Here is a 24,471-nt window from a genome sequence, read left to right on the forward strand (position 1 = left end):
AATAGCTTTGTATTCTAAATTCAAATTAATTTTGTTTTAACACATGACATTCTTTTTACAAAGTCAGTCCGTTGCTTAGTAAACGTTGTAGTCTGTGGTGCTGAGGCAACCCTAAGGTGGCTTCTTTTTCAATGCGTATAACCACGTATAACTTATTATGCACCGTAGTCCAGTGAAATAAGGCGCATATTCCCTCAAAAATTAATTGGTAGGTAAGTAAATAAAAACGTGTGCGGCTGGAACGCGATCTAAATTAGATCTTATTGCTTATGGGATGGAGTCATATTTCTTTGCAAGCCATTGCGAAGATGGACTTCTGTACCTGGTACTAGTTATTATTCTGTGCCAAGGCGTACAACTAATGCCGAGTTGCAGAAACGAACTTTAACTAATGTCGACATTAAATCTATGTCTCTCTCTTTCTGTGCATATACTGTCAAAGCAAGGCAGCAATACATTTAAGTTTGATATTAGCGTAAAGTTCCTCTCTGCAACTCAGCGTAAGCTGTATAAAGAAGGGCACAAATGTATAGGTTACCTCAAAGTGCTTCCATAAAGTAACAGCACGGGTCCGTCGCGCTCGATGGGCTTCGTGTCCATGTTGATGATGAGATCCAGGCCGTGCGATCGGAATGCGCGGTACGAATCGTGCTCCTGCAAATATCAAGTAAATGTCAATTCATTTTTTTTGGTGTATGTAATGTCTAGAGGTAGCGGCAAATCGTTGGAGCCTGTTCAGATCGAGTAATGTCGAGTCTACTTCTAGGGGCTTGTTCTCATATCTTCAAAACTTTATTGTAATATGAGTGTGAATATTTGGCCATTACAGATCAGTTGACAATTTTGGCATAGTATATCTGACACGCAGTGGAGTGCCAAGAGAGCGAAACTTATTCAAAAGATATTTCAACTTTTACCGCCCCTGCCATTACTTCATTGTACCTGGTTGCTGGAGTACTCGGGCAGGCGCGTGGGGGCGCAGGGGGCGGGCGCGTGGTGGTCGTTGGCGCCCCCGCCGCAGCGCCACATCATGCGCACGGACTGCTTCAGTCCCGGCACTCGTAATACGCGACAGTCGTCGTACTTGGACGCGGTGCGAACGAAGATGTTTAGCTCGCCGAGGAAGCCAAGTTTTCCTGAGCAGAGAAGAGATTTTAAAGATGAAATGTGATGAAGAGAGGTTGTCATAGGTCGCTTTGTTGATCTTTGTGATAAATGTGATAACGTTTTGGAAGATAAATCTGGGAAACCTTACTTGTGGCTGTCTCTATGGTGAGTTGACAACGCTAAAAATCTAATATGTCAATACAGGGTGTTAACTTAATTGCGTTGGAGCGGGAAATGGTAGATACAGCTGATGATACTGAACACGATAAGACATTAAAAAACATATTTTATTTGCTTTAAGCTGACCAACATAAAACAGTTTTATTTAGTACATTTTAAAATTTCATAGTCACCCTATTCAGGTTTAGGTACGTTTGACAGAATGACCATGAACTTGAAAGCCAAGATCAAGGCCAAACAATTCAAAGCCAAGGTCAATAAAAAAGTATGCGTGCATCTGCACCACACTCGTGGAGCCACATCGTCGAGGTACCTACCGAGAATTTGTGTACTCAAAGTACCCAATCCATTGTAGACATTTCATTTTACTCCATAAGTATCACTTTATTGATACACAATTATCTTTTATGAATACAGAACATTTTCATTTTATGCTTCATAACATAGGTCACACGTATTCACAGCACAGCACAACATAAAACGAAATGAGGAACAAGGCTTGGTAATCAAAAGATAGAATTGTAGGTACCTTTTCCCTTTTAGGTAATAATTGTATAAAATTATTGTAAACAAGTAAACAACAATGACTGACTGACAGACTAGATCCACAGAGAAGGTAATGACTATCATAAATACTCGATGGTTATGATACGCGAGATTGTTATTATTCTACTGGTATTTAAAGTGAGGCCATACTTATTATGAGGATTTCCGTACTATTCGTCATCAAAGACGTCTCAATCGCAAGTACACAACACAAATCGAGATGAGCGAGTGTAAGTAAACCAATTCGTCATTGAAGTAGACCCTGTTATCATCCTGTTATGCATTGTGGTCTTTTATCTTTAGCTGCATACAGACCGGCCAAACGAACGCCAACGAACGGGTTTTGTTGACCTTCGTTGCTCAATCTGCCCCTGTATTATGTATGATAAATGTCCATCGGTGGGCGTTCGTTGGGCCGGTCTGTACGTATCTTTAGGTAATAAAAGAAAAATAAAATGTGGTGAGTATCAAGGGTGAATACTAAACGCTTACCTTATTCTGAGTAAAAAGGTTTAATTATTGTTCTGAGCTCCTAGAAAGTCATATATTCTGTACGATCTATCAAACTTTATGACAATCAGCTGTTTAATTGTTGATTAGTATGTCATTAATCACCATGAATAATTTCAATTTTATTTAATAATTGTTATTACCTACTGTGTAATTAATAACAATCATAGTTACATCAAATAAATTATGAAAAGTGAAGTTGATAACAAATTTACAGTGTGTGTTCTTTTGCAATCGAATGTCTCATTGGTTATGTGTTTGTGTAGGGTGACCATGTTTTTGATTAAGGTAAAACTTTCCACTTTACTTTAGACTTTAAACATAAATATTCGAGATTCTGATGTTTTTTTCCTTAGAAACGTGCTTGGTTAGACTAATACTAACCCCCATTTTCCGCTCAAACGCATTCTAGTTAACACCCTGTATATTGACAACTTCGGTCAACTGAACTCAGAGATCAATTAAAAGTATACGATACCCAGAAATTCTACGTAGGTTTTTGATAGAATAGAATAGAATAGAATAGAATATTTATTCAGAAAATACTTAATGCTAAATGTGATTTACAATAATAGGTCAACTCTTAATGCTAAAGGTAGTTTAAAATGCTGATCTGAACTAGGAAATAACAGAGTTTTTCCTGTATTTCAGATGGAAAAGCTCTAAATTAAACAATTTAAGAATCTAAATTAAATAATCTTAGAACAGAAAATATTAAGTAATCTTACTTTCTAAGTGTTTTATGTTAGATTTATTATAAACAAGGCAATTTATGTTAGGTGTAGGTAATTATATAAGTTAAAAGTATTGTTTAGTTAAAAAAAAAAAAAAAAAATTAAATCGTTTATTCATTTTCAAACAAGACATATACATTTATGCATAACACCCCAAACAATACAATTGTTTCTCGGGGTAGTACACTCTAATTAGCTAGCTATTTTTATAAACACTTAAAGTAGGTATAAATACAATTAAATTATATGAAACATGCAGCAAGTTATGTACTATAGGTTATGCAATCCCAATAAAAAACACAAGTTGAAGGTAACAATAATTGAGTCTTATTACATTTATTACAAAAGCTATCGGTAAGCAACTACTAAATAACAGTATGATCATTAAACAGTAATAATAATAAGTTAAATTAAACGGTAACAATTATCACTTGACAATGGTTCTACCTTTTTTGGCATAAGATTTTTTTGCCTAATCTCGTATTGCATAGTAACGTTTGGTCAAAGTCTCGTTACGCCGAAAATCGTATGGCATAAATCTCGTTTAGTAAAAAGTTATTTCGCATAACATTGTTTAGCCTGATAATGGTATGGCCAAATCTTGAATAGCCTAATAATGCTATGGCATAGGTTTATACAAAGTAATAATATTCGTTTGGCTTTAACTTTGACGGAGCGTCTCCCTACATAGCGCAAACTGGTGCCTTGTATTGTTTCCGCTGTTTGGAAAACGCTCCGCTCCGCTTCGCTGCGCTCCGCTTTGGTTTTGATGAACATGTGCACCTAACACGCTCCTCCTCGCTTTGCTCGTCGTCGCACCTATTTTTAGGTTTCGATCTCATGGGGTTTGTAATAATTATATTGGTCGTTAACTTTCGATTTTTTGATAATACAATATCGTGATTTTCGGGATGTAGGAGAAAAATACCACAATTTGTACATTTACTACATACTTAATATATTATTTATTAAGATAACATTAGGAGAAACAAGATTATACATAGGTATAGACGAACATAAATTTGAGCAAACGAAACTTAGGGGTTTAAAGATTGTGCCTAAAGAGTTTTAGACGAAACGAGCCTTATGCCACATAAGTCTTGGCAAAGTGATGGTTCGGCCAAAAAAGTTTAGACCGTACGAGTTATGCGAAATGAGTTTTGGTCAATAAAGATTATGCCAGATGAGCGGAACCCCTTGACAATAGTTAATAAGTTCTCTGTATCTTCGTAGGACATCTCTTGTAGAGATTTCTGGAGAACGTTCTTACACTTGGTGTAAGTTAACGGGTAAAGGACCAATTTAGCATTTAACCTATTGTAAAGGATTGGTCCCAAGAACAAGTAAAACCTAGATGTTAACGCATGTTTGGTTGTTTTTATTGTGCAAACTTTATCTACTCTCCTTTTGTTTGTTAATTCTGGGCTGTAGGGAAGTGCCGTGTGCTGTTTTAAAACTGTACTTGAAATAAATAACTGGCGGACTGTTAGTACTTTGCATGATTCATATAGAAGTTTCGTCGGATAACGGAAAGGGCGAAATGTTGAGACTTTAAGAACTGCTCTTTGAGCTCTTTCGATCCTCAATAATAAGGTTTTAGCCGAGCCACCCCACGAAGTGATACAGTATGTTAATACTGATTGGCACAGCGCAAAGTAGACTTGTCTGATAATTTTGGAATCTGATATAAAACGAAGCTTTTTAAATACAAATATTAATTTACGAACTCTGCTGCTTAGAGCTTCTATATGTTGCTTGAATGATAGAGTTTCGTCGATGATAATACCCAGATATTTAGTTTTGTTTGTGTTAGTAATTGTAGGACAGGTGCAGAAATAGCCCAGGGATTTACAATAGTGAGCGTATACGTTTGGAATTTTTTATTGTGATTTGGGTTTTTGTTTTGAAAATTCAATAAAGTTTGTTTTCTCGGCATTAAGTGTAAGTAGGTGATGCTGAAGCCAGCGGTTAACAATATTGAAACCTCTTTGTGCATAATCGTAAACTAGATTTTTGTTTTCCGCGTTAGCAGAAAAAAGTAGAGCAGTGTCATCAGCGTACGACAGAATAATTCCGTTTTCTAGTTTAAGGTTGCAAAGATAGTTTATATATATTAGAAATAAAGTAGGGCCCAGAATACTTCCTTGAGGAACTCCAAAACCGGTATTTTCCTGATCAGAGCTGACGACATTGCCTATCTTCACGCACTGAGTGCGCTCGGTCAGATAATTTTCAAATAGTTTCAGCTGGGTACCTCTTATACCTAACATTTCGAGTTTATGTAGTAAAATCGGGATAGATACTGTATCGAAGGCTTTGGAAAGATCTAAGAATATCCCTATTGTCTGATTACCTTTATCCAGATTTTGAGCTAAGTAGTCAGTTAACTCATGGACAGCATCGGCCGCTGATAACTTAGGCCTAAAACCAAATTGTGTTCTAGATAAAAAAGTTTTTGTTTAGAAATTGCATTAATCTGTTGTTTATGATTTTTTCTAATATTTTAGACACAGCTGGTAAAAGAGAAATGGGTCGGTAATTCGTCACCTCTGTTTTATCGCCAGATTTATAAATGGGCACAACCACTGCTTTTTTTAAACATTTAGGAAAAACTCCACAGGAAAGACATAGTTGGAAAATATATGTCAGTGGTGGTATTAATATATGTTTGAATTTCTTTAAGATTTTATTAGATATATTATCCCAACCAACTGCGCAATCGTCTTTTAAACTCATGATAATTTTTTCTACCTCTTCCATGTCAGTATTAATTAACACAAATGAGTTTAGTGGGGCGTTGTCAGTAGGGAAAGTATTAGAACCAGGTGTTAGTTTTTCAATTTTTTCTGCTAGTTTTTTTCCTATATTGGCAAAGAAGTTGTTTACATTGTTTGCCGATACTACATGGGGTGCTTGGGGGTGTAATAGAGCTGAGGGAGATTCATGTTGTTTTGACAAATAAGTGAAACTTTTAATGTGCTTCCAGATTTTTTTGCTGTTGTTTCCCGCCTTTTGTAATTCACTTTTTTCGTACTCGATTTTAACTTTTTTAAGTATTTTATTACAAAAATTTCGGTACCTTTTGTATGATAGTTGTAAGACAGCGTTATCTGGGTTAGATTTAGCCTTCATATGAAGTTTATCCCTATGTCTCATGTATCGTAAAAGCCCCGGAGTGATCCAGGGTTTGATGTTGCAGTTTTTATTGCTCAACTTGATGTGCAAGGTATTTTTTTAAATCGCTTGTTGGATGTTATTTATTAAGTACGACATGCAGCTGTCCGCATCATCATTTTTATAAACTGGGTCAAGATCAATATTGCATAGGTCTTCCTCAAGTTTGTTTAGATTCAGTTTGGAAATTGTATGCGTGCGAATTTGTTTAGGTAAAGTGCGATTTAAGGTTAGTAGGACAGTTCTGTGGTCTGTTATTGTAGAATTTGCAACTAGTGCAAGAGCCGGACGGTTTGATTTTAGCATGATGTGGTCTAAGCAAGAGCCGCTATCATGTGTAGGGAGCATGTGCGCGGGAAGTAGGCCGTGAAAACAGCACAGATTCAGATACATCTGACCAGCATCAGTGCATTTTTCTGGAAGGATGTTTATATTTATGTCTCCTGTTAGAATCACCGTTTTAAATGATGATAGTGTTTTTAGCGTGCTGTCAAGCGATGTAGTAAAATTGTCTGTATTTTTAAACGAGGGAGGCCTATATATTGCGAGTATTGCATACTCAGATCCAATTTTGACAAGAAGTCGGTTACAGTCCTCCATATCAGGTTCCTCAACGGTAACACACAAAGTGTTTTTGGTATATACTACAACACCGTCATTTTGAAAATAATGTGTTTTACTATTGTGAATATTATATCCTGGAATCTGTGGTAAAAACTCATTATGATTAGTAAGCCAACATTCGGTAACAATTATGATGTCACAGTTAGTATTAAGAACCTGGTACATAATGTTGAAACTATCAAAGTTTTTTGAGATGCTGCGTATATTTTGCGTTAGTATAGTAAAAGGATTCTTATAAGAGGACAAATATCGTTTGCAGATTTCTACATCACATGTCCTAGACTCAGATACAGAGAAATTATCCAGCTCATTATTTAAGTTATTACACATAATATTGGAGTTCAAAATAAAGATACTTATGTAATTAGTGGCGCTCTTAGGCTCCTTCATAATTAATTGAGTCAATATACCTTTTTTGGGCTATAACTTTTGCTGGGCAATCGACATCACCGGTCTTATGATCGCACGGCTTTTTGAAGTGGAGGCAGGTTGCACATTTTGGCGGCTCAGTTATTTTGGTGCATTCTTTCAACACGTGGCCTCTCTCCCCGCAGTGGCCGCACGTAGCGACCGTCTCCCGGCACGACTTGGCCGCGTGGCCATACTGCTGGCACTTGTAGCATCTGGTCACGATGGTGAAATCCTTTACGGGACATGACGACCAATTAAGAAAAACTCTACTTTGCCCTATGAGTACGTTCCGTATGAGAGCTGGAACTTCCAAAATAAAATTGCAGGTCTTGGCGTCTTTTTTACCAGATTTGTGGCTCAATTTGATGCTGCTCAGGAAAGACTCAAGTGTAGTGTCCTGGAGTTTGTCGGCGAGGTTTTGGTGGTACAGGTATTTGAAGACGTCTGAGTCCTGCATCTTCACTGGAACTCCGATGATAACAACTCTGGGCTTGCGTTTATGGGGCTCATCAATGGTAAGACCAGAGGTGGTCAATTGCTTGGACTGTTTCAGCTTTTCAATGTCTTCCTTCGAGTTAGTGCTAATTATTACACCACCATTCCTGGTTTTCCTTAGTCCTGTCACGTGAAGCTTCATTTCATTTGGGCATATAATTTTTTGAACAAGTGTCTTGGTCTCTTCACTTGACAGTTTGTCGCTGGGGTAGATAGCTACTGAACTCGAGCTTTTGGGCTGGATAAAAGGGGCCGGTCCTTTTTTCAGAATATCGGCAAAGGTGGTGGTGGAAGGATGAGGTCTGGAGGACTCATTTATGGAGGATTTAAGGTCTTCAATTGTTTTTACCAGGTCACTTTTTTCTTGAGCTACATCTAGAGCGGTTTGGGCTTGAATAGTCTTGTGCCCTAAGGCCTGGTGTAGGACAGCTATTTGCGAGGTCTCACTGCCTACTTTACGGCATAGGGTATGAATTCTAATTTTTTGGTCTGAATTAAGTTTCCCTTCAGTTGCAATAGAACAAATTCCATTTAGGTAGCACTCAATTCTGTTCAAGTAGTCCTGTAGCTGTTGCGTAGGCAGTACTTGGGCAGTTACTCGAGGTGGACTCGGCACTGGCGCAGGCGGCTGGGGCGCGGGGGGCTGGGGTGGAGTGGAGCAGCAGGCCGCAGGCGTAGCCGTCGGGCTACGAGGCGTCAGCGCACTCATTTAACTGTCTTATTTGCACTTATATCCGAAACATTATCTTGAATATTATAACTGAATATTTTTAACACAGTCTGCTATAAATCTAGGCCACGACTTAATAATCTGTTATTTAATTACTTTATTTGCCATGTACGTCCGTTCACGTTGAAGGCCGAATAGTGGACAACAGAATCCATTAGCATTAAGTCCGCCTAATTGTACATAATTACTTTTGTATATTGTGCAATGAAGAATAAATAAATAAAAAATAAATAAAAATAGGAAATGAGAGGAAGAAATAGACCTATTAAATATCATGCATGACGCTGTATGTCTCACCATTAGTCCAATCCAGCACCAGATTCCTCCACGTCAGTTCCATCTCCTCAGTAGTATTATACGGGTCGAGCGACACATGCAGTAGACACGTCAGCTTGTTGAAGTTGGTAGTGAGCCGGCCTTATATTCGGCCATTAATAACTATACAATCTCATGTGTGAACTTACCATTTGTCCAATCCAACACCAGATTCCTCCACGTCAGTTCCATCTCTTCAGTAGTATTATACGGGTCTAGAGACACGTGCAGTAGACAGGTCAGCTTGTTGAAGTTGGCAGTCAGTCGGCCGTGCAGTATTAGGCGGGCTTTGTCCCACCACGCCAGCGGGGGCGACGGGTCGAGAGATGGCCGGGATACTTGGTCGAATGCTGGGGAAGGTGTTAAGATAGTATGAGTTTCACGATCATTGGCTAAAGTACCGAGTAGCCTACATCAGATGAATGTCATGCAAATAAAAACTTTATCACATCTCCTGGAATTTTTTCATGGTTAGTGTTATTCAACGTTTTTTGGAGAGTTAGCAGGTGACTTTTCTGATAAGAAGGCTTTACAAAACAAGCCATGAATTCTAAAATCATGTACATATGTTGAACAATGCGCTTTTTAGTTCCGGTTAAACCCACGCAATACCATTGGTGAGCGCTTTACTCCTCAGTCGCTATTCGCCTATTGCAGCAAGGAAGCGGTTCGAATCATCTCTTATACGCAGCACTAGCGCCGCCAGTCGATAAAAATCATAACTTCCGTTTGAAAGCGTTTTTCCAATAACTGCCAAGGCCACCCCCCTCGTCATACTAATTAATTTTTTTATGACGTACCTCCTAATTCCTGGTGCCTGGGATGTAGAAGTTGCCGAAGATACCGCCAGAAACGGCCGTACTCATAAATACAACATGAGCTTCAAGATGCCATAGCACCCATGTACTCATGAAACCATGTATGATTTCTAGCCAACATAATTTATCTCACCCAGATTGCACTGCGCAATGACGGGCTCCCAGCAGGGCCCGAACGCGTAGCTCATCTCCTGCATCTGACAGCACAGGTCGTAGTAGAACTTGAGCGGCATCATGCTGCGCTCCAGCGCGGCCGGGCCCCACGGCGCGCCCTGAGACCTCTACTGGGCACCGCCCCGTAGCCTACACATTACTTGATATCTCCTGGAGATGAAAACTATCTCACATGTCCTGTATTTGTTTCTTAGTTAGCGTAGCGTATTATACGCGATAATAAAGCAGACATTTCAAAACAGGCCCTGAATAAAAATCACGTAGGTGGGTATGTTGATCAATGCCTACAATACACTTTTTACTTACTATTCGTAAGCGGTAGGCGGTTCTGCCGCTAATCGTCCATTGCGGTAAGATAGGACTACGATTTGTCTTCTTTCATTCGTTTATAAACGCAACATGCGCTGCAAATAGCAACTATATAGCCAAGAAGAAACCATGTATGATTTCTAGCTAAAACTATCTCACCCAGATTACACTGCGCAATGACGGGCTCCCAGCAGGGCCCGAACGCGTAGCTCATCTCCTGCATCTGACAGCACAGGTCGTAGTAGAACTTGAGCGGCATCATGCTGCGCTCCAGCGCGGCCGGGCCCCACGGCGCGCCCTGAGACCTCTACTGGGCACCGCCCCGTGGCCTACACATTACTGACATCTCCTGGAGATAACTATCTCATATCTCCTGAATTTGTTTCTTAGTTAACGTAGGTATATATTATACACGATCGATAATAAAGCAGACTTTTCGAAACAGGCCCTGAATCAAAATCACGTAGATAGGTATGTTGACCAATGCGTGCAAAACACTTATCACTTCCCATTAAATCCGCTTGATGCCACTCGTACACGCTATGTCACTCACCTGATATTCTTCTATTACAGTATGATAGCACTACGAATCCTCTCCTTTCATTCATTTATAAACGCAGCAAGCACTGCAACTGCAGAAAGTCATGGCTCGAATTTACTCAAGAAGAAATCATGTATAGTTTTTTGCTAATATAACTACAATCAAATTCCACCCGCCATTGACGTTCCATATGTCACTGGAGATTTTCCATTGTTTGTGACCTCGTGGGTGTATTTATCTCACCCAGATTGCACTGCGCAATGACGGGCTCCCAGCAGGGCCCGAACGCGTAGCTCATCTCCTGCATCTGACAGCACAGGTCGTAGTAGAACTTGAGCGGCATCATGCTGCGCTCCAGCGCGGCCGGGCCCCACGGCGCGCCCTGAGAGATCTCTACTGTGCGGACCGCTGGAATTTAGGAAACAATTCGTTAAAAAGTGTAAGAAGAAAGAGGCGGCTTGTATCGAAAAGCTATAGATCGCATCCAGTGGCGAACGTTGGAAGAGGCTTACAGTTGGCAGCTATAGACTAGCTAGCTAGCTAGACGATGATGATGATGAAACAGTCGGTATAATGGTGGCGATGCGATCTGAAGGCATACATTTTAGTTTTAGCGTCGTTTAAACTTAGAATATGAAAAAAAACTAACAAACTTATTGCAGGTGCCGCCACCGATCAAAATACTAAAAACTACTTTACACTCCCACATACCGAATCAAAACACTTCGACATAATCATACCTCTCGCCCTAGGCTTTTCCTCGGCCGCCCCGAGGGTGCCCCACAGGCTGAGCTGGCTGAGGCTCACGAGCGGCTGTGGGAAGTCCCTCAGAAGAAGCTGCCAACTCGCGGCCGACACGTTGATGAACCGGAACCAGAGAGTCGAGAACTCTAGCCCTTCTTCTGGCCACGGGCTGGGGGAATAAAAGAAGCTATGATCACAGACAATAATAAATATTGTAAATGAAAATGTCCCAAAAGTGGAGTTTACAAAAAACATTGGTTGGCGCAATCGAGCTCTGAAACTACGTCTTTGGATGGGAAATCAATAAACAAATGAAAATTCTCACCTGTCAAAGTCAATTTCCCTCAGTTTATCAGTAGCATTTTGCGTTCCATGTATCGATGGGTCTGCTAGAGCCAAAATTTTGAATCTGTAACACAACGAGTTTATAATTAATTTACAACCACAAGCGTATGTGGGATGGCTAGACTCGGCTGGAATTATATCTATCTCTCTCTCTCTCTCTCTCTCTCTCTCTCTTTCTCTCTCTCTCTCATACTCTGACATACGGGGTGAGACAGCAGGTGCGAGGCGGCTCGGTATCTCTGCACGTATATCTATCTCTCTCTCTCTCTCTCTCTCTCTCTAGTAGACAAGCTACATACGAGGTGAGACAGCAGGCTATGAGGCGGGTGCGGGGCGGGGGGGCGGCGCGGCATCTCTGCACGTAGATCTGGGCATCCTTCTGTCTGAGCGCCTGGTACAGTTCCTCCACTTTACCGGCTGGCAGGAATAGGTGTGGGCGGCATAGCTCTTGCACCTGTAGGGTGGAAAAGGTAAATTAAATTTATATTTTTAATCTTGTTTTGTTGATTAGTATAAAGTGCGCAGATAAAGAAATAATATGAAAATGGCGGCGGGTAAATATGTTTTATCTTGTTCTGTTGATTATTATAATGTGCGCAGTTAAAGAAATAGTATTAAAATGGCGGCTGTCATATAATGGAGGATAGTATTGCCAGTATAACGATTAGAGTGAGATAAAGCAAAACAGCTTGAGTTTGCCATGATTTTCTTCACCAACTGCGAGCGTTTACAGTGAATATTACAATATGGTATACTTATAAAGAGTTTTTTTTTAAATAATAAAGCTCCGGTACTAATAGGTGATTGGTGAGCGCTATCAAAGTTACTACTTGTTCAAGACTGTTTAGACTAGTTGATTGATTTAATTGTTTATAATTATTTGTTTGTTTAAGTTTAATAAAGTTTATTTGGTTATGTTTATAGGTAGGTAAAGATCTAACATAGTTATTGTTTGTAGTAGGTATAATATCTGGTAATAGTTTTAATAGTTTGTAAATATACCTAGTATAAGTTGTTTATTTATTAATAAACTATGAGGCTTGTTAGGCGCGATAATAGATAGTAGATAGTACCAATGAGGGCGCTTATGGTGCAAAGCGCTCTGATTGGTCGACGCATTTCTTGCCCCGCCTCCCACCGCCCGCGCGGCGGAGAGCGCATTTAAATATAGGCGGTCCGGGCCGCCTCGTTCATTCCGCTCGCAGCCTCCAAGAAGCAAAGAAGCCTCCTAATAATAGAAGAAAAAAGCCTTCTCATTTCAAGCACCTGCCCTGCCCTACAATAGGAAGAAAGAAGAATCCCTGCTTGCTCTTCGATCAGCTTCACAAACGATTTTCGCAAACGATTCTACAAACGATTTTAATGTGACGTGCTGTATCGAAGGGGTGCGTCACATTTTCTGGTCCATTCGAGCGCCGGATTGAAGATCAAGCATGGTGAACACAAGAAGCGCCTCCAAGTCAGCCTCGGTAGCCGGTGCCACGGACAGCACCGGTACTGAGGCCACCGCGACGACGGCAACCACGAGCAGCGGGGATACCTACACGTCAACGGGAGCATCCACGGACACATCGAACGAAGCATCAAGCACTGCGGCCGCCTCAGAAGTCACGGCGCCCGCCTCCGCTACAGCCCGTGTCCCTGCCCCCGCGCCCCCCGCGCCTACCCCTGCGACGCCGAAGCCCGTCAAGCCGCACACGCCACGTCGCGCATGTTCAAATGCGTCTTCAAAGGGTCGCCGCCGGGAGTTGCTGAAGGCCAAGGAAGAGCTTCTGAAGAAACAAATGGAGTTAGCCGCCGTACGGGTGGCCATGCTGGAAGAAGAAACGGACGATGAAGAAGATGAAGACGACACCTCCACCATAAGGGGTGTCCGCATGTCCGAGTGGGTACAACAAAGTACTCTCGCGCTGACCATGCAACCACATCGCGCCGTGCCGAGAGAAGACGCCGGAGCGACAGCGGGCCTCCCACGCCGGACATCGATGCCAGAGCCGCGCATCGAAGCCAGTCCACCGGGAGCCGCACTGGAGAACGCCGCGCCGCCGTCTGCACGTCGTGAGCCGTGTCCCATGGGTGCCGACGAGCCGAGAGTACAGCTGCCACCGAACCCGTACACGTCAGAGCCGCACGTGTACGAGCCGCCGCGTCCGGTGCAGCATCGTTACGACCCACGACCGAGCGCCTTCGACTACAAGGAGCTAGCCGAAGCCATCGCCCTCGCTGCACGTGCGCTGCCGTCGCCGCCTCAACATGTCGCCGCGCCGCGCCATGTCAACGAGCTACCAACGTTCAGCGGGGCATCGAGTGATTGGCTGCCATTCAAGGCGGCCTATGAAGAATCTGCGCAGTCCCTCACGGAGCAAGAGAACCTGTCTCGACTGCGCAGAGCCATCAAAGGAGCAGCGAAGGAGGCCGTCCACTGCCTGTTCATCGGGACGCCCTCTACGAGAGAAGTGATGGAGCTGCTGTCTGCGCAATTCGGGAGGCCGGACGCACTCATCATTCACGAAATGGAGAAGCTGCGCAGACTACCGAAGATCGTCGACACTCCAAAGGCCATCTGCGACTTCGCCGCGACGATGACCAACGCGACGGCCACAGTGGTGGCATTGAAGAAGGAGCAGTACCTACACAATGCGGAGATCGTCAACAACGTCGTGGAAAAGCTGCCGGCCACACTGCGCAACGAGTGCTACACCTACATCACCGAGCAGCCTGAAGACATCCCCGACCTGGTCAAGCTGACGCAGTTCGCCAAGCGGGCCGCGGCACGGTGCAGCCGCTTCGCGCCCATGGACATCGCAGCGAGTGACCGGCGGGAGCCCGCGCCAAAGAAGACTGCGCGCACGTACCACGTCGACACAACTACAGCTGCGAAGCCTGCGTGCCCCATCTGCGGTGGGAAGCATGAAGCTGCCGCCTGTCCGACACTGAAGCGAGCCGAAGTACCTGCGAGGTGGGACATAGCGAAGAAATACAAACTATGTTTCCGCTGCATGAAGATCCGCAAGTACCGACACTCCTGCAAGCCGAAGCAGTGCGACAAGGACGGGTGTACCTACATGCACCATCCGCTGCTGCATGGCGGTACCTACGCATCGACCGCCAGTACGCAAGTCGTCCAATCGCAAGAATCTGAAGCAGTAACAACAGCGCGAGAAGAAAGAAGTGCAACGGGGCTCCTGAAGATACTACAAGTACGAGTCACCGGGCCAAAGGGGTCGCTCGACACCTACGCGCTACTAGACGACGGGTCGACGTGCACACTCATCGAGTCAGCAGTCGCGCAGCAGATCGGAGCGACGGGACCGCCGTCACCCTTTTACATAGAAGGGGTGTCGGGCATGAAGATCGACGCCAGTGAGTCGCGCCGAGTCAACTTGAAGATCTGCGGGCGTAACACGAGCGAAGTCGACATCCTGCTCGGGCAAGATAACTGGGAGTTGCTGCTCACGCACGCTTTCAAGTCGGGCGCGCGCGGACAACCTGTGGCGTCACTCACGACGCTCGGGTGGGTGCTACACGGCGTGCAGTACCGACAGCCGGCAGTGCAGCGCGTGCACCACCTCACGGTGCAGCCGCTTCAAGAAGAGACAATGGAGAAAATGATGCGGGACCACTTCGCACTCGAGTCGCTGTGCGTCGACAAGAAGAAATCATACACAGAGGCCGAGCGACGCGCGCTTACGCAGCTAGAAGAAAACACGCGCGCACTACCGGCGGGAGGCTACGAAACATGCCTCCTGTGGAAGGAAGACGACCCTCGGCCACCAGACAACTACTCGAGTACAATGAAGCGACTCGAGTTACTCGAGAGGAAGCTGGACAAGAACGAAGCTATGAAGACGCGGTACAACGCACAGATGCAGGTGCTGCTCGACAGCGGCTACGCTGAGGAGGCGCCGCGTGAGAAGAACGAGAAGATCTGGTACCTGCCTCACTTCGCTGTCATCAACCCTCAGAAGCCGGAGAAACTGAGGATCGTCCACGACGCCGCCGCTCGAACGAGAGGGACAAGTCTCAACGACATGCTGCTGCCCGGCCCAGACCTCCTGCAGTCACTCCCGGGGGTCCTCATGCGGTTCCGGCAACATGCAGTGGCGGTGAGCGCGGACATAAAAGATATGTTCATGCGCGTTCACATCCGAGAAGAAGATCGCGACATGCAGCGCTTCCTATGGAGGGGAGATCGACGCGCCGGCCCGCCTACCGAGTATCGCATGAAGAGCGTCATATTCGGTGCGACTTCATCACCGTGTACGGCTATTTACGTGAAAAATAGCAACGCCGAGCGCTACAAGGACATCTACCCGGAGGCAGCCGAGGCCGTGGTGAGAAATCACTACGTGGACGACTACCTGGCGAGCTACGAAACAGAAGAAGAGGCGGTGCGCATCTCCACTGAAGTCAACAAGATACATCACTTCGCGAACTACGACCTGCAGAAGTGGACGTCGAACAGCCGCATCGTGCTCGCTCAGCTGTCGTCATCTGAAGCTGAAGACCCTAGACTGCTGCAACTGGACCCGGGGAAGCTGCTGGGCATGGTGTGGCACCCGGAGGACGACACACTCTCCTTCAACTTGAACAAACATCGCATCCCCGAGGCAATACTGAGCGGCGAGCGCACACCTACGAAGAGAGAAGCGCTGCGGACAGTCATGTCGATCTACGACCCGCTCGGACTCGCCACGCCGGTCACCGTGCAAGCGAAGCGCATCCTGCAGGACGTCTGGCGCTCCGGCATCGACTGGGACGCGCAACTCGAAGACAACGAAGCACGAGCATGGAGGAGCTGGATCGAGCACGCGCAACAGCTACCGCGCCTCGCCGTGCCGCGCTGCTACGCCTCATACAGCGGCGCGGCCACCCGCGAGCTCCACGTCTTCGTCGACGCAAGTTCGTCTGCATATGCTGCTGTCGTCTACTGGAGGGTCATCGATCAAGAGGGAAACACACACCTGTCACTCGTCAGCGGAAAAGCAAGAGTCGCACAGCTCAACAAGGTGGTCTCCATCCCGCGACTCGAACTGCAAGCGGCCGTGCTGGGATGCCGCCTCGCACAAGCCGCCATCGAAGAACACGACTTGAAGCCGAGTCGTCGAGTGTACTGGTCGGACTCAAGAACAGTACTCACGTGGCTACGAAATGGCCCACGTACCTACAAGCCGTTCGTAGCACACCGCGTAGCCGAGATAAGCGACACTACGAAAACAAAGGAGTGGCGCTGGGTACCTACAAAGGAGAACACAGCCGACGACGCGACACGCGACACGCCCCCGGACTTCAACTCAAGTCACCGGTGGTACCGCGGCCCCGCCTTTCTATACCTACCGGAGGAGCACTGGCCGCGAGAAGAGAAGATCATCGAAGAAGACACGGGGGAAGAGCGAACACTCGTCACTGTCGCCGCCACACGCTTGTCTGAGGCCCTGCCAGACATAACTCGCTTCAGTAACTTCATGCGAGTTATTCGAGCGACGGCACGGGTACTACAATTCATCGAGCTACTACGTGCGAAGAAACAAACAGTGCTGCATAAGCGCACTAAGAAGAATGAAGAGGCCGACCCTGCGTGGACGAGTACTACGCCGAGAACAGCTACGCGGGCCGCTACGCCCGCCGTGAAGACAGCTGTGCGGAAGTACCTACTTCTCAGCGCTCGGCACATGCACTGCGCGCGTCAACTGTGGCTACGCTCGCAACAACAAGAAAACTTCGCTGAAGAAATAGCTGCGCTACAGAAAAGCGTCGCTATACCTACTACGAGTCGACTGCACAACTTATCAGTCATACTCGACGAAGAGAAGATCATCAGACTACGTTCAAGAATAGCGACTGCCGCCGACATCACCCCATCGCAACGTGAACCGGCAGTACTCGACGGCAATCATCGGTGGACCCGACTGTACATCGCCTGGGTACACAAACAGCTTCACCACGGCGGGTTCGAGACAACTGCGAATGAAGTCCGGCAACACTACTGGGTGCTGAGACTACGACACGCCGTGCGCAGCGAAGTGAAGCAATGCCTGGCCTGCCGCATACGGAAGGCCACACCTGCGCAGCCGTCGACGGGCAACCATCCACATACACGGCTCGCGCATCATCAGAGGCCGTTCACCTACACCGGACTCGACTACTTTGGCCCTCTCATGGTCACTGTGGGTCGTACGAAGCAGAAGAGGTACGGCGTGCTGTTCACGTGCCTCACCACTCGAGCAGTACACCTCGAGGTCGCCGGCAGCCTGAGCACGGACTCGGCTATCATGGCGCTGCGACGGTTCATCGCGCGGCGCAACTGTCCCTCCGAGCTTCACTCCGACAACGGGACCAACCTGCGGGGCGCCGACGTCGAGCTGAAGAAAGCAGCGCTGGCGGCCATGGAGGAGGAGGCGTCGGTGCGCTTCATCCAGTGGCGGTACATCCCTCCGAGCGCGCCATTCATGGGCGGCGCGTGGGAGCGGCTGGTGCGGAGCGTCAAGAACGCGCTGCAAGTCACACTGCACGAGCGCGCGCCGAAAGAAGAGGTCCTCGCTACACTACTGGTCGAGGCGGAGCACACCATCAACAGTCGGCCACTCACCCACGTGTCGACCTCTGCAGACGACGAGGAAGCCCTCACGCCGAACCACTTCCTGCTGGGCGAGCCGTCACGAGTGCCGCTGCCGGGAGCCTTCACCGAGGACGACGAGGCCGGCCGCAAGGACTGGAGGAAGAGTCAACGCCTGGCAGACATGTTCTGGGCGCGCTGGGTACGAGAATACCTACCGGAGCTGCAACACCGGCGGGAGCCCCGAGCCACCAACGGGGCCATCAAGAAGGACGACCTCGTGCTCATCGCGGACGGGACTCTACCAAGGAACTGCTGGCCACGCGGAGTCGTCGTGTCTACCTACCCCGGTCCAGACGGCGAGGTGCGAACAGTCGACGTGCGCACCAACAGAGGGGTACTCCGGCGGCCTACGAAGAAATTGGTCATCCTGCCAGTCAACACTTGAACACGCAAGATTCCAGCTACAAGAGCTGCGGCGGGAGAGATGTTCAAGACTGTTTAGACTAGTTGATTGATTTAATTGTTTATAATTATTTGTTTGTTTAAGTTTAATAAAGTTTATTTGGTTATGTTTATAGGTAGGTAAAGATCTAACATAGTTATTGTTTGTAGTAGGTATAATATCTGGTAATAGTTTTAATAGTTTGTAAATATACCTAGTATAAGTTGTTTATTTATTAATAAACTATGAGGCTTGTTAGGCGCGATAATAGATAGTAGATAGTACCAATGAGGGCGCTTATGGTGCAAAGCGCTCTGATTGGTCGACGCATTTCTTGCCCCGCCTCCCACCGCCCGCGCGGCGGAGAGCGCATTTAAATATAGGCGGTCCGGGCCGCCTCGTTCATTCCGCTCGCAGCCTCCAAGAAGCAAAGAAGCCTCCTAATAATAGAAGAAAAAAGCCTTCTCATTTCAAGCACCTGCCCTGCCCTACAATAGGAAGAAAGAAGAATCCCTGCTTGCTCTTCGATCAGCTTCACAAACGATTTTCGCAAACGATTCTACAAACGATTTTAATGTGACGTGCTGTATCGAAGGGGTGCGTCACACTACTAATATTATAAATGGGAAAGTTTGTATGTGTGTATGTATGTGTACTTTTGTTACTTCATCCCGTCAAAACGGCTGAACCGATTTTAGCGAAATTTGGTATGGAGTTAGCTGACACCTTGGATTAACACATAGGCTACTATTTATCGCGGAATTCTCACGGGAAACTTTTAAGGCAACGCGAAGCTCGCGGGAACAGCTAGTAAGTAAATAATATGAATAATTAGCTTACCTTCGTATCGAGCATGGTCCTCCGTTTCTGGCTCTCCTTGTACTCGTCCTCGAGCAGCTCGTAGTTATCCCGAAGTTTAACCTCGAACGGATCGTCACTCATTTCTATTAACAGTTCGTCAATCTGAAACAAAGTATACAATTACCTACTTCGAGGATTACAGTCATGATAATATTTATGTATGATAGTCACAGCTTGCAGTTTACTCTTTATGTATATCATGTGAGGGATAGAGATGTGAAACCTTTTAAATCCACAAAAATCTCGGATACTATATATACTAAGTACTTACTGGGAAAGCCGCTTATTCGGAAAGACACACCAGTTCAAATCCCAGCCATGGCGACTTGTATCAATTAGTTATTTGGATTTTGTGAAGAATTTATACTCAGTGGACCAGCGTGATCAGCAAAGGTTACATTCAGGTTCAACCACTGACATCCTCGCAAAGAGAAAAAAAAAACAATAGAATACCTTAATAGAGAGATCCTTAGGCAGCGGGCTATCAGCCGTGAAGGGTTTCTTCTTAATTCCATGTACGAGCTTCAGCCACTTGAATAGCGACACGAAGTCTCCCTGCACGGCGTCGGCGAAGCGGTGCTTGTACGGGAATACTAGCCGGAATGATTCTATGCTCACATTCCTGCGGATGAAACGGGTAACTTTATTCACATGGAACGTGTTAGCATAATTATGTTTTCCTTTCGTTTGTACGGACAAGTTCATAAGTAACTATGCACTTTCGTACCTTTTCAATCTCAGAAACAGCGTTTTATTCATACAAACAATTAGTTTAAAAATGTACAAAAGTGTGCATAATTTTAATTAATGACATTAAAATATTTATTGGGTTGTACCTACTTATAATGGAAACTTACGCATATATAATTTTTGTATTTAAAGAATTAACACTATCGATTCCAACACCGTGTACAACAAAATTAGCAGATTTCGTCGCTATTAAATCTGCCAGGGCCAGATTTATCATAAATCTAACTGAGCGTCGTTGACATCATATCCTACTAATATTAAGGCGAAGCGCTTGCGGGCAGAAGCTAGTTTTATAAAATAATCCAATCAATATTACCAGGTAGCATTAGTGTTTCTAGTGCAGCCGCTAGCGAGCCTCTCAGCGGCGCGCGGCTCGAGCAGCTCGGCGCCGCCGCCGCGCAGCTGCAGCAGCCGCGGCCCGCTCACTGACAGCCACAGCGAGGAGAGGAAAATGGACGGACCCGCGCCGTACGTGTACGAGACTGATAGATCTCACTGACAGCGCACTGCTACTTAGGGTGGAGTTTTATCAGTGCACTTCCCGTCAAAGGGTGAAATCAATGTATTTGACTACATACTTTTTTTCGCGATTTCAGTATATTACATACAACTATCTGGCAACGGCAAAAACACTGATAAAATTCCACCCTAACTGTTATATCGAAAGTACGGTGTTAAAATCCCACTTTCTACATCTGTCGTACGGGTAGCAGGTACACTGATAAAATTGCACCCTAACTGTCTTATCGAAAGAACACTGATAAAATCCCACCTTCTATATCAGTCATACAGGTAGCAGTTACACTGATAAAATTTCACCCAGTATATCTGTCCTACGGGTAGTTCACTGATAAAATTGCACCATATTGTATATAAATGTATGTATATAATGAATAAATTACCAGGTGGCATTAGTGTGTCTAGTGCATCCACTAGCGAGCCTCTCAGCGGCGCGCGGCTCGAGCAGCTCGGCGCCGCCGCCGCGCAGCTGCAGCAGCCGCGGCCCGCTCACTGACAGCCACAGCGAGGAGAAGTAAATGGACGGACCCTTGCCGTGTGTGTACGAGACGGTTAAATCGTCTGGAAAAGAGGTGGGGTTGAAATATGGTGCGGTTTTTGGTCCGTAGGTTATCGTGTAAAGATAGATTTTCGTTAAACAAAAGTGATGAAGGATGTAGATAGATGTTAATGAGGCAAAGTATTGAGGAAATGTAGCTTTGTATATATTCACACGAACGATAAAGAATTGACAAACACTGACGTAGCGGAGACGCTTTTAATGTGTTGTAGTTCTGAATTAATCAATCATCATTAATGACGCTTATTTGCCTTTGATTCCGAGGTTTTCCAACATTATAATGATTAATAATTACAATAAAAAAGACTTACCGGTAGCAAAAACCATATTATTCTCTTTGGATAAAATGAGTGTGAGATTCGTTTCATTCTTGAAAGACACCCGCCAATCCAGCGGCGGTCCTTTCTTCTTTTCTACCTCTTCATCAACCATCGCCCCATCTCTTTTCATCCTCAGCTCTTGTCTAAAACCCTTTATTTCTCTTACTAAAGTCAATATCTTCAGGTGAAGGTTAGCGCTCCATTCGAAGTCAACCAGTTCTATGAACTGTACATCTAGTAAGGCTGAGTCGTTCTGGTTGGACGGTATGTGTTCGATTTTTGCTAACTTCATGTGGAAGAAAGCTACGGGGATCTCGTCTGTCCTTTGACATAGAACGGGACCTGAAAATTTAATAATTATTTACCATATTGCTGTTTAATAAATATTTATACTACATTTGACAAAATAATAAGCTTGAAGGATCGTTTAATCACCTTTGTAAGGCACCATATCAACTACTTTCAGTCCTGAAATCACAGCACTAAATTTAGCCGGACTTCTGTCAATCGATATAGCATCGATTCTCATCATTAGACAAATGCTCTCATTCACGATCATGAATATGTTTATATGTGAAAGAGCCACGTTGACCGATACTTTAAAAGGCGATTCTTCATTCGATTCTTCCGGCTCGATTTGTTTGGAAGGTCTCGACGGTCGGTATTCGTTGATGCAATCAACGAATGCAATTATTGTTCTCGCTAAAGTTTCGCTCCATTCAAAACGAAGGCAATCCATCATGGCTTCCACCTGAAAAGAGAGACTCACTGAATGATAAAGTTATGTGTTGTAATATAATTAGCAAATATCACGTATCAAACGCTCAACATATTATTATAGTTTCTGTATCATTCTATTTTGGAGAGATTAATAGCTGGAGTGACTATGGCTATATTATGCCTTCGTCCCAGCAATATACAAAAGCTTCAAATGTCTTTGAACTTATTAAGCCTTCGGCTTTTGAGATATAAGATTACATAAGATGAAAAAACTCATCACCTTAACATTAGCACTCCGATGCGACCGGCACTTCAGCAGCGCTACCGCCAACAGCGCGGTGTCCCTCGTGTGATGTCGGCGCGGCGGCGGCGGCGGCTCCCCCGCGCCCCCCGCGCCCCACCCCCCGTCCACCAGCACCTCCGCGCTCCAGTGCCGGGACCCGAGCAGCAGGCGGGGGAGGGGAGAGGTGTATTGCTCCTCTGTAGGACAAGAATGCTATTTAGGTCTCAATAAATTGATCGGTAAGGAAATAAAGAAAATGGCGACCCAATGCGAACGATAAGAAGCGCGTCAATGCCGCATAGACGATCATCAGACACATAGCGACATAAAGCGCACACTAATGGCGTCGCTTCATTCCACGCCTTACTGTATATCTGCAAGAGAACCTAAAAAAGACACATTCCATCCGCTCGCTGTAAATGGACCTAAAACTGCCATCTGTAATACTGGCTTCACAATAACAGCGCAGTATGCGCAGGCGCGGGAGGAGAGACGTGTATTGCTCCTCTGTTGGAGACGTTGTTGAGGTCTTAATAGAGTGCGGTTCGAGATATAATATGGCGGCCCACTGTTACAATTAAAACACGTCGAGGCTGCACACCAATGGTAACCGAGCGTTATGGCACGTACCAATGGGGTACAATGTAGCAACATATTCATAAATTCAAAAAAACAAACAAACACGCACTCACGCCTTGTACAAATGTACTCCCTTGCGGGGTAGGCAGAGGTGCATTACTGCACCCACTTTTCGCCAGTGTTATGTTAGTCCCAATGTAATAGGGGGCGGGCCTATTGCCATTTAACGGGCACATCCAAGACCCGAGAACAAATATCTGTGTTTAAACAAATATCTGCCCCAGCCGGGAATCGAACCCGGGACCATCGGCTCAGTAGTCAGGTCACTAACCACTACGCCATTCGGCCGTCATAAATTCATTAATATTGATATATAAAAAACTTGTAAATTTTACTGAAGCGAAGCAGTCGAACATATAATTAGAAAAGACGCACTTATGGCTAAAATCACATTAAACTTAAGTTCAGCTGTAAAGTCATACACTTTTAGAGTAAACATGATCATCCCCACCTCTAGTATCAAGTAGCTGGTCCAGCTTGAGCTTGAGCCCGGCGGTGCCGAACGCGGCGCGCGCGCTGCTGGCTGACAGCAGCACCGTCGCAGCGCGTACCTGGGGAATACACACATCATTATGTAAAATAAAGATAATATAAACATTCACAATTTCTACATAGTTATGTACGATTTCTGTATAAAAGCTTCATCACATCACGTCCCCACTGCTGGGGCACGGGTCTCCTTCCAATGAAGGAAGAGTTTAGGCCTAGTCCACCACGCTGGCCAAAAGCTTATTATTCATTATAGTAGCTATGCTAAAGTGTAGAAGGTAGCTAAAAATATAAATATATGTGTGTATTATATGCTTTTTGTTTCAGTAAGGATAACAAGTTATAACAAAACATCTTACCTCCGCGCAGCCCTGCACCACGCACACCGACAGCACCTTCGCCAGCCACGTCGGCACCGCTGCGGAAACAACCAATTTATTGAAATCTCATCAAAACAACAAACAATAATACATTGGTAATGATTTATTTAAATATATCTAAAAATGTTGTGTTCCAAAATCAATCAACTTTCTCAGGAATCCTTTATCATAAAGATGATAGGCCGTAATAGTC

General features: G+C 45.2%; 1 protein-coding gene across 1 annotated transcript in view; it reads right to left on the bottom strand.

Moving 5' to 3' along the window:
- LOC105393656 (protein KIAA0100) overlaps nt 1-24,471 on the bottom strand; it is a 58,216-nt gene that overhangs the window by 22,340 nt on the left and 11,405 nt on the right. The window contains exons 9-25 of the mRNA XM_048623764.1: nt 24,258-24,316; nt 23,861-23,960; nt 22,768-22,967; nt 22,203-22,518; nt 21,759-22,109; nt 21,272-21,449; nt 21,189-21,202; nt 20,686-20,860; nt 20,073-20,241; nt 19,599-19,721; nt 12,057-12,211; nt 11,738-11,821; nt 11,409-11,581; nt 10,912-11,076; nt 8,976-9,176; nt 943-1,136; nt 539-654 (exon numbers count right to left, since the gene is read on the bottom strand). Of these exons, the coding sequence (XP_048479721.1) occupies nt 539-654; nt 943-1,136; nt 8,976-9,176; nt 10,912-11,076; nt 11,409-11,581; nt 11,738-11,821; nt 12,057-12,211; nt 19,599-19,721; nt 20,073-20,241; nt 20,686-20,860; nt 21,189-21,202; nt 21,272-21,449; nt 21,759-22,109; nt 22,203-22,518; nt 22,768-22,967; nt 23,861-23,960; nt 24,258-24,316 (2,773 nt within the window). The remainder of the gene's footprint in view (nt 1-538; nt 655-942; nt 1,137-8,975; nt 9,177-10,911; nt 11,077-11,408; nt 11,582-11,737; nt 11,822-12,056; nt 12,212-19,598; nt 19,722-20,072; nt 20,242-20,685; nt 20,861-21,188; nt 21,203-21,271; nt 21,450-21,758; nt 22,110-22,202; nt 22,519-22,767; nt 22,968-23,860; nt 23,961-24,257; nt 24,317-24,471) is intronic.

Source organism: Plutella xylostella, chromosome 10 (genome assembly GCF_932276165.1).
Source record: "Plutella xylostella chromosome 10, ilPluXylo3.1, whole genome shotgun sequence".
Lineage (NCBI taxonomy): Eukaryota > Metazoa > Arthropoda > Insecta > Lepidoptera > Plutellidae > Plutella > Plutella xylostella.